Raw genomic sequence first — 11,207 nt, forward strand, 5'->3', positions numbered from 1 at the left:
ACAACTAGCTCTCATGAGAACTAATGGAGCAAGAACTCACTCATTACCCTGGGGAAGGCACTAGGCCAGTCATGAGGGATCCACCCCCATAACCCAAACACCTTCTGCTTGGCCTCACCTCCAACATTGGTGATCAAATTTCAACATGAGATTTGGAGGGAACAAACATCCAAACTATATCACTATTATTATTTTTTTTATTGATAAGGAAACCAAGAGATAGAGAGTTAGTAACTGGCTCGTGATCCCACAGCTAATAAGCAGAGCCACAATTTGGATCCATGCATTCTGGCTCCAAAGTCTGTATTCTCCAGTGCTCCACTCTGCTTCCTGTAAGTAGACCAGTAGTTGTTTCAAATTCATATATTTTACCATGTATACTTTTTTGTAAAGTAGAGGTCATTGGACCATCTCTCAGATAATATTTCCACTTACTTTACAAAAGTCCTAGCCATCCTGTTTATCTTGTTTCAAACCATTACAGCCTAGACACCTTATGCTAAAAAGAGAGAGGATTTTTTTGGTAGCTTTCTAACAGGTTTTAAAAAGACGACAGCAGCAGAAAAGCCATTTTAAAAAATGCCAGTACAGTGGCTCACACCTGTAATCCCAGCACTTTGAGAGGCTGAGGCGGGCGGATCACGAGGTCAGGAGATTGAGACCATCCTGACTAACATAGCGAAACCCCATCTCTACTAAAAATACAAAAAATTAGCCAGGCATGGTGGCAGGCACCTGTAGTCCCAGCTACTCAGGAGGCTAAGGCAGGAGAATCGCTTGAACCCAGGAGGCAGAAGTTGCAGTGAGCTGAGATCATGCCACTGCACTCCAGCCTGGGCAACACAGCAAGGCTCTGTCTCAAAAAAACAAAAAAGTCAAAGAAACCAAGACCACAGCAGGCTGAGTCCATTTAGTGTGAGGGAAAGTTACCTTCATTCCTTAATGTCCCTAGAAGGCATCCTTGACTCAAAGTAGAGCATTATGTCAACTAACTTCTTTTTTTTTTCCATATAAAGCCAGCATTATCCTAATACCAAACCAGAAAAGGACACAACCAAAAAATAAAACTACAGACTGATCGTTAGATAGCTTTGATGGATATAGATACTAAAATCTTAAACAAAATACTAGCTAAATGAATCCAATGACATATCAAAAGAAAATCCACAATGATCAAGTGGATTTCAAACCAGGGATGCAGGGATGGTTTAACATAAACAAGTCAATAAAAGTGATACACCACGTACACAGAATTAAAAACAAAAATCACATGAGCATCTCAATAGATGCAGAAAAAGCATTTGACAAAATCCAGCATCTCTCTATGATTAAAACCCTCAGCAAAATCGACATACAAGGGACATACCTTAATATAATAAGAGCCAGCTGCGACAGACCCACAGCCAACATAATATTGAATGGGGAAGGGTTGAAAGCATTCCCTGTGAGAACGGGAACAAGACAAGGATGCCTACTCTCACCACTCCTCTTCAAAGTTAGGGACTTTGAAGAATATAAGGAATATAAAGTTTTTCATAAAACCAACTTCTTTATATTCCTCAGAGTCCCTAAAAAAGTAGAGTAATTTTGTTTTTAATGATGTACCAAGTATCAAGAAATAGGTATGTAGCATTCTGTGAACTCAATAAAATTAGCAATGATATATTTTAGATATATTTCTAGAAACTTTTTAAAATCTCTAAGAAAATTTCTCTATGTTGACTATTCAACAGATCATCTGTTGTAAATTACATGAGGTATTACTATATTTACCTAAGTAAGACACAAATCCAATTCCTCTGGTCTTCTTAAGACGGCACTGATGTTAAAACTGACAAAACCTACAGGGGGCTGGGCACAGTGGCTCATGCCTATAATCCCAATGCTTTGGGAGGCCAAGGTGGGAGGATCACTTGAGCCCAGGAGTTTGAGACCAGCCTGGGCAACATGGTGAGAACCTGTCTTTACAAAAACAAAACAACAAAACCCTGCTTGGGACAACAAGCATCTTCAAATATGACATGTTTTCTTTGGAACTTTAATTTATTAATAGTTTAGATCATGAATATTATTTTATCTAAATTCTATAACTTTTTGGATAAAATCATGGGATAGATTTGAACTGAATATTCTATGTGTAGATAGTGGTACAACCCATTTGTCCCCCTGTGCTCAGCCAAGTTGGTTTATTTTCTATCCCAGAAACACATATTGTACTTTCATACCCCTACACTTTGACCTCTGCTGTTCCCTCTACTCGGAACCCTACCCCCTCTTCTTTTATTTTATTTTATTTTTTATTTTATTTTATTTTTTAATATTGAGATAGGGTCTTGTTATATGTTACCCGTGCTGGTCTCAAACTCTTAAGCTCAAGTGATCTGCCTCCCTTGGCCTCCCAAAGTGCTGGGCCTACAGGCGTGAGCCACCATGCCCAGTCCACCCCATCTTCTTTAATCTGCACATACTTTTGAGATTTAAAAGCTTTACCCTCTCTCCATTTCAGCCCACAATGATCTCTTCTGCTTTGAGATTCATATCTATTGTCTATTTACCTATGAATGACATAGAACCCAGGACTCATTTTCTTTTACGGTCTGAGCTGTAATTCTGATGTTGCACTGTCTTTCTTGTGAGTGAGAGGTAGTATGGAGTAGGTTAAGAGGAAGGAGTCCAGAACCAGACTACTTGGGCTTAAATCTCAGCACTGTCATTTACTAGCTGTGTGATCTTAGGCAAATTACTTTACCTCTCTTTTTTAATCTATAAAAAGGAATAATATTTTTTCAACTACTTCATGGATGTATGTGAAAATTAAATGAGTGACTATATGTAAAACAGAACAATTATTGGTGCATAAAAAGTGTTTTGTAAGTGTAAGCTGTGATCATCACGATTATGTCCTCAAGTGATTTCTAAGCTCTTTGAGGGCAGGAACTTTGTACATATTGTGTTCCTCACAAGGCCTGCCCTAACTTTGTAGATATCTAATGAAAGTTTACTGAGCTAAATAAGACTAAAAAATGAGGTCAGATGCAGTGGCTCACCCCTGTAATCCCAGCACTTTGGGAGGCCAAGATGCGCAGATCACCTGAGGTCAGGAGTTCAAGACCAGCTGGGCCAACATGATAAAACCCCATCTCTACTAAAAAATACAAAAAAAATCAGCTGGGCATGGTGTCACTGGCTTGTAATCCCAGCTACCTAGGAGGCTGAGGCAGGAGAATCGCTTGAACCTGGGAGGCGGAGGTTGCGTGAGTTGAGATCGCACCACTGCACTCCAGACTGGGTGACAGAGTGAGACTCCATCTCAAAAAAAAAAAAAAAAAAAGAATAAAAATGAGTAATTCAATGGAAAAAGATCTGGAAGGATATATGCCAAGATGTTAATGTGTGGGTGGTTGGAATTATAAGAATTCCTTATATTATTTTCGCTTGTCTTTATTTTCTGATTTATAATAATGCATATGTATACTTTTTCTTTAGATTAATGAGAAAAATGAGCCTGGAAATTGACAGTCACAGAAAGGATGTTATGCAGTATTTTTCATTTTTTCTTGTGTAAAAATTGTATTTTTTCTAAACACTGTTCATTCTGCTCCTTTACTTGCAATTCTACTGTCTCCCAAACTCTCTTTTTAATCTTATTTATTAATGGTTGATATCTGAATGTTTTTTAAGATGCCTAATGAAATGTATCTTTGCTTGTTAATTATAGTGATTAATTATAATTAATCATTATAATGATTATAATGCATTATAATGCAGTGCTTTGCATTAATGGTTCTTTTGGTTTATTTTAGCTTATGGTGCTGCTATCTGGAGTAATAGCTTTCATGGTGAACTTATCAATTTATTGGATTATTGGGAATACTTCACCTGTCACGTATCCTTTTTATATAACTTTCAAATGCATCATCTTTTATATCTTCCAAAACTTTCACATTTATTACCTTATTTGAATCTCACACTATTGCATGGTCTAAATTGAGTAGAGAGAGTTATGTTTAACCTTTTACTGTATCTTTACACACTAAAGGATTTTAAAGAAATATGAACTGAAAGGGCGAGTGTGGTGGCTCACACCTGTAATCCCAACACTTTGGGAGGCTGAGGTGGGTGGATTGCGTAAGGCCAGGAGTTCAAAATCAGCCTGAATAACATGGTGAAACCCCATCTCTACAAAAAATACATAAATTAGCTGGGTAAGGTTGTGCACACCTGTAATCCCAGCTACTCTTGAGGCTGAGGCACAAGAGATGCTGGAACCAAGGAGTTGGAGGTTACAGTGAGCCAAGATTGTGCTACCACACTCCAGCCTGGGCAACAAAGTAAGAAGACTCTGTCTCAAAAAAAAAAAAAAAAAAGGGTTAGCTTCTTGTGTCATGAATGTTTTTGAATTTTCTTATGTAATAGGTGACCTTTTCCCTTGCAAAAATTAACTAAGAGTACCATTTCTTATAGACAGTGCAATTAAATAAATATTTTTTGAATGAGTAGTGAGGTAGAGGTTTGGATTTTCAAACAATTTTCAAGTATTTATATTAACAAAGTAGAGGAATCGTTAACAAATAACAAAAGATAATTTTAGGCCACTGGCATCTGGCTATGGAGTATGTATTTGTACTTAATTGGATATGGGTGTACCTGTTTTTCTCAATATTATTTCAAGTCAAGAAATGAAGTCATTGGCTGGGTGCCATGGCTCACGCCTATAATTCCTACACTGTGAGAGGCCAAGGCAGGAGGATCACTTTGGCCCAGGAGTTTGAGACCAGACTGGGCAACGTAGGGAGACTCTATCTCTACCAAAAACAAAAAAGAAAAAGAAGGAAGTCACAAATTAAAGGTCAAATTCAACTGTCCATTTACACCATTCTGCTTGTCATTCTGTTTCTCTTCACATTTCACTTTGCCCCCACCCTTAGGCAAATGCAAAGAATGAATTTCTCCAGGAAGTAAATAAGTAGGATATTAGCCAACTATCAATGAAAAACAATGATAAGTTTTTTGGAAAACCAGTACTTAACAACTCTTTATTTTGCATCAGATACTGCTAGAAACATTTTGTGTATATTAGTCCATTTAACTCTCACAGCAGCTCTGTGAGGTAAAGTCCGTCATTTTAGTTTCTAGAGGAAATAGAGGCACAGAGAGGTTAACTCACTAAGTCCACACAGATGACAAATGGGATGTCCAGATTTGAACCCATGCAGTCTAGTCCCAAAATTTGTACATCATGCTACCCAAACAAGGCATCCAAATATGTGCTCTGATTAAAAACATTCATTTATTCAATAAGTATTTATTGAATACCCACTAAACCATTCATTGATTTTAAAATATTTATGTACTGAACATTCTACTCTATGCCAGGCACCAGTGATGCAGTAATGAACCGCATAGGCAAAAGTCTTTACTCTCACAGCCTTAAATTCTGGTGAGGAAGTCTAGAAATAGAAAACAATTAAATATTTATCTGCAGTATAGGATGGTGTTAACTGCCAAGGAGTAGAAGTAAAGGAGGGAAGAGAATGTGAAATGTTGTAGACAGTGTTGAAGTCCTAGGCAGGGCTAGTCAGGAAGGCCTCAGTGGGAAGGTGACATTTGAGTAAAGACCTGAAGGAAATGTGGTTGCTCCGTGCAGATCAGGAGGGAAGAACATTCCAGGCAGAGGCAACAGCAGGTGCAAGGCCCTAAAAGAAAAACAAGGAAGCCTGTGAGGTTGGAGCAGGTTGAGCAAAGGAGAGAATGTGGTAGGCTGAGAAGTAACACGGAACTGAATCTAGTAGGGCCTTTATGTAAAGACTGTTACACTGAGTAAGATGGGAAGCCATTAGCATTTTGAGCAGAGAAATGACATGATTTTACTTACGTTCTAATACACTCACCCAGTGGGCCAGGTGCAGTGGCTCATGCCTATCATTCCAACACTTTAAGAGGCCAAGGCAGAAGGATCACTTGAGCCCAGGAGTTCAAGACCAGTCTGGACAACATAGCAACACCCTGTCTCTACAAAAAGTTTTTTAAAACAAAATAAATAATAGAGTCACTCAGGGCTCCTGTGTTGAGAATAGACTAAAGAAGGATTTCTCAACCTCTTGGCTGTTGACTTTTTGGGCCAGATGGTTCTTAGTGCAGGCCTGTTTAATACACTGTAGGATGTTTTCAGCATGCCTGGGCTCTACCACTAGATGCCAGCAGCATACATACCCTTTGCCCAATTGTGACAACCAAAAATGCCTCCAAATACTGCCCACAAAGCAGAATCACTCATGGTTGGGAACTAGTAGACTGAAAGAGGCACAGGAAACTGTCAGAAGACTGCTGCTGCATTCTAATTTAGAAGTAACAGTGGTTACCAGGATGGTAGCAGTGGACACAGTGAGAAGTTATTGGATTCTGGATATATTTCTAAGAAGAGCCAACAGGTTTTGCTGCCTCGTTGGATGTGGAGAAAGAAAACAAGGCTGATTCACATGATTTTTGGCCTGAGCGTCTGGTAAAATGGAGTTGCCATCAACTAAGATAGGATAGCCAGAAGGAGGTTTGGGGCTGGGGAGGAAGATCAGGTGCTCGGTTTGGGGAGTATTTTTTTGTTGTTGTTTTTGAGACAGAGTCTTGCTCTGTCACCCAGGCTGGAGTGAAGTGGCATGATTATGGCTCCCTGCAGCCTTGAACTGTTGGGCTCGAGCAGTATTCCCACTTCAGCCTTCTAAAATGCTGGGATTACACATGTGAGCCACCACGCCCGGCCAGGTGCTCAGTTTTGGATAAACAAGTCTGAGGGTTCAAAGGCGACGTCTCGGCAGGAGGCGTCACAGGGAGTCAGCAGTGAGAAGCTGTGATTTAAAGTGGTGAGACTGGTTGAGGTTACCAAGCACACAAGTAGAAGAAAAGGAGTCCAAAGATTGAGAGTTGGGTTTGAGTCCAGTGTTTGGAATTCAGAGAGATGAGAGGAACTAGGTAAAGGATGAGAAGGAACAGTCAGAGGTAGGAAGGAAGAGAGTGGCACAGAACCCCAGTGAGGAGGAGGAAGGGTTGGCATCTGTGTCCGATGCCACTGGCAGGCCAAGTTCAGGGAGACTGGTCACTGATGAAGGGCTGAGTGAGGTGGAGGGCACTGGGTTTGGCCAGAACATTCTGAGGGTTGGGGTGACAGCCTTCCTGGAGTAAAGTGCAGAACTGGAAATACTACATGTAGACTGCTCTTTTTTTGTCATTTTTACAGAAGGATTCATGAATAGTTTCTTTAAATTTGCCTTCCTTCTAGTATAAATACACTTAAAAGAGAAGCCGAGGAGTAAAGAAATTTAAAGTGCACATGAAGAAAGCTCATAATTGAAAATAAAACATATTTTATTTTGATTATTGCCAGTAACCTTGGGAAGATCTTCTGTGGCTCAGGAAGTCACCTCCGTGGGATCAAGCTAGCACACGCACCTGGTGACATAGCCCATGCTCTCCTGAGACACTGCCTCTGCTCAGCGGGGACCTCCAGGCTGCTTGGGAGGGCTTGGAGGTCAGACAGGTCCAGGTGTGAGCACTGAGCTCTGCCACTACCTGTGGGCCTGACCTAGCGTGGGAACTCTCAGGGTCTCACTTTGATCACTTAGGAAATGTATGAAGTGGAGGAAGTAGGATCTATGATGTTGGGTGGTTCTATTTGAGAGAATGTGTCAGGCGCCTGGCAGGTGTTTCTGACACATAAGTACTGTTGTTGGTAACTGTTATTGTAGCTAGCACATACGGTGCTTACTATATGCTAGAAGCTTTGTGTATATTATTTAGTCCTTACAATAACCGTGGAAAGTATTATTTTGCCCCTCTTTTATAGTGAGGAAACAGGCACAGAGTGGTAGCTGTTTCTAGTGTTGTAATTAGGAAAAGCACATAGGCACACATCATACATCTGAAGAACAAGAGAGCACTCATTTATATAGAAAAAATAATTATATTTAAATATAAGTAATTTTAAAAGGTGTACATGTATTTAGTTTGCTTTTTAAATGAATGATGATTTGGAAAAACGTTAATGCAGTGGCATGTTACTGGAGGTATATTGGATTAGAACATGGACTTTGGAGTTAAATAGGCCCATTTATGTTTGGACTCCAACTCTGCTACTTAATAGCTCTAATCTGGGACATGCTACTTAAAATCTCTGAGCCTCTACAACTGTAAATAGGAATAGTGAGCCTGCAGTGAAGGTAAACGTGATACCTAACTCAGATGATTTCACGTAAATCGCCCAGCATGGGGTTTGGCGTGTAGTTGGTGATCAGTGTGACCCCTTTTCCCTCCTGAACTCAAGTGAGCTCTCTGGTACCTTATATATGTCACCTCATTTGCCAAGGAAACGCCACTACAAAACATAAATTGCTGTACAAAATATCTTCCCTGGACCTTGTTCTGATTGTCTTTCCTTTTATATTGTATCCTTTTCTCTTCTTTGGAGGTCAGTAGGAATGGCTGAGGCAGTGTTGTGTCTCTAATTGCTAAAACCTACCTGAAGAAACTAAGAAGTTCCCATTATTCCTTGTTTTTGAGATAGTCTTGCTCTGTCGCCCGGACTACAGTGCAGTGGTGTAATCTTGGCTCACTGCAACCTCCACTTCCTGGGTTTAAGCGATTCTCGTGCCTCAGGCTCCCAAGTAGCTGGGATTATAGGCGTGCGCTACCACGTCCAGCTAATTTTTGCATTTTTTGTAGAAACAGGGTTTCACCATGATGGCCAGGCTGATCTCAAATTCCCAGCCTCAAGTGATCCACCCACCTCAGCTTCCCAAAGTGCTGGGATTGCAGGCGTGATCCACCCTGCCTGGTCCCATTGTTCTTTATGTGGGGTGGGTTGCTGTTGGCTGTTGAGTTGTTTTATGCATTATGTGTGTGTGTGTGTAAATATAACATCTATCTTGTTATTCCTTTTTATCCTTATCCAAAAACCTCAGCTATAACATGTTTGGACACTTCAAGTTCTGCATTACTTTATTTGGAGGATATGTTTTATTTAAGGATCCACTGTCCATTAATCAGGCCCTTGGCATTTTATGTACATTATTTGGCATTCTCGCCTATACTCACTTTAAGCTCAGTGAACAGGAAGGAAGTAAGAGTAAACTGGCACAACGTCCTTAATTTGTTTTTTGCGAAGAAAAGAATGTTGTCCCAAGAAGATAAAAAAATATTGTTAAGTGTGCAAGTTACTAAAAAAAAAAAATGGTGACCGATTCAATGATTGAATGATTTGTAAGGATTAACACAAAGGAAATTTTATTCGTAAAATGACTTTTGGTCTCTTTTTTAAAAAAACCTTACTTTTCTAAAACCAAAATGGTTCATCCTTCTTTTCAAAGATGATTATATGAAATGTATGGGATGGTTAGCTGGGTGTGGTGGTGCACGCCTGTAATCCCAGTGACTTGGGAGGCTGAGACAAGAGAATCGCTTGAACCTGGGAGGCGGAGATTGCAATGGGCCGAGATCGTACCACGGCACTCCAGCCTGGGTGACAGAGCAACTCTGTCTCTCTAACTCTCTCTCTCTCTTTCTCTCTCTCTCTCTCTCTCTCTCTCTATATATATATATATATATATATTTATGTATATGTGTGTGTGTATATATGTGTATGTGTGAATATACATATATATACACACATTTATATATACACACACATACATATATTTGTATATAAACCATCCCATATAGATATATGTGGGAGATATATATATATGGATATTATAGAGAGGATGGTTTGGTTATTCCAAGTAAAGCACATGAAAATTAAAGTTCTATGATAATGACAAAGGAATTGCTGTTGCTGTACTGGAAATGTGCTGTGGGTTCTCAGTGTTCATACTCTTCTAAGGAAGGACACACAGTAGCTCTCTGCTTGCTGATAGATGGTTTCCCAGTGTGAGATTTGTTATTTGGATCAGAGTATTCAAATCAGAATTTAAATCTAGCGTTTCTATTTTAGTTTAGCTTCCTGATGATTTATAGAAATGAAATCTCATTTATAAAGTATAATAAAGATGACTGTAAGACAAAATCCAATTCTAAAAATATGATCTTTTTTCTAGTAGAAAATTGATGTAGGAAATCATACATTATTCATACATTTGTAGGTCATCTTTTAGAGTTTTCATTGAACTATAGAAACTATATATGGAGTTAAAAAACAAAATAGTGGCCAAGCACAATGGCTCATGTCTGTAATCCTAGCATTTTGGGAGGCTGAGTTGGGCAGATTATCTGAGGTCAGGAGTTGAAGACCAGCCTGTCCAACATGGAGAAACCCTGTGTCTACTAAAAATACTAAATTAGCCAGGCGTAGTGGCACATGCCAGTGATCCCAGCTACTCAGGAGGCTGAGGCAGGAGAATCGCTTGAAGCCAGGAGGTGGAGGTTGCGGTGAGCCAAGATTGTGCCATTGCACTCCAGCCTGGGCAACAAGTCCAAAACTCCATCTCAAAAAAAAAAAAAAAAAAAAAAAAAAAAAAAAACGCCCTATGTTTAAATGGCTCAAAGAAAAGACTATAAATGGAACTGAACATGTTTCTTAGCCTGGTAATTTTTCCCAGCTGTTTGAGCATTTTATATTGGTTATTTTATTTTATTTTATCTCACTGTCACCCAGGCTGGAATGCAGTAGCACAGTCATGGTTCACTGCAGCCTCAACCTCCTGAACTCAAGCAATCCTCCTCCCTCAGCGTCCCCAGTAGGTGGGACTACAGGTACACACCACCACACCTGGCTGATTTTTATATTTTTTGTAGAGGCAGGGTTTTTGCCATGTTGCCCAGCCTGGTCTCAAACTCTTAAGCACCAGCCATCTATCTGCCTTGGCCTCTCAAAGTGCTGGTATTACAAGGATGAGACACCACACTTGACCAATAATTTCTTTCTTTCTTTCTTTTTTTTTTTTTTTTTTTTTTTTTTTTGAGACAGAGTCTTGCTTTGTTGGCCAGGCTGGAGTGCAGTGGTGCAATCTCAGCTCACTGCAACCTCCGCCTCCCGGGTTCAAGCCATTCTTCTGCCTCAGCCTCCTGAGTAGCTGAGATTATTACACTGGCACCCACCACCATGCCCAGCTAATTTTTGTATTTTTAGTACAGACAGGGTTTCACCATGTTGGTCAGGCTGGTCTTGAACTCCTGACCCCATGATCCGCCCACCTTGGCCTCCCAAGTCCTAGGATTACAGG

General features: G+C 40.0%; 1 protein-coding gene across 1 annotated transcript in view; it reads left to right on the forward strand.

The window, feature by feature from the left end:
- The window catches only part of SLC35E3 (solute carrier family 35 member E3), a 19,989-nt gene extending 10,686 nt beyond the window's left edge, over positions 1 to 9,303 (forward strand). Inside the window, exons 4-5 of the mRNA XM_017522940.2 lie at positions 3,804 to 3,886; positions 8,952 to 9,303. Coding sequence (XP_017378429.1) covers positions 3,804 to 3,886; positions 8,952 to 9,138 — 270 coding nt within the window. The 3' untranslated portion in view covers positions 9,139 to 9,303. The remainder of the gene's footprint in view (positions 1 to 3,803; positions 3,887 to 8,951) is intronic.
- The last annotated feature ends 1,904 nt before the right edge of the window (positions 9,304 to 11,207 follow it).

This window comes from Cebus imitator, unplaced genomic scaffold (genome assembly GCF_001604975.1).
Source record: "Cebus imitator isolate Cc_AM_T3 unplaced genomic scaffold, Cebus_imitator-1.0 Scaffold25, whole genome shotgun sequence".
NCBI classification, from domain to species: Eukaryota; Metazoa; Chordata; class Mammalia; order Primates; family Cebidae; genus Cebus; species Cebus imitator.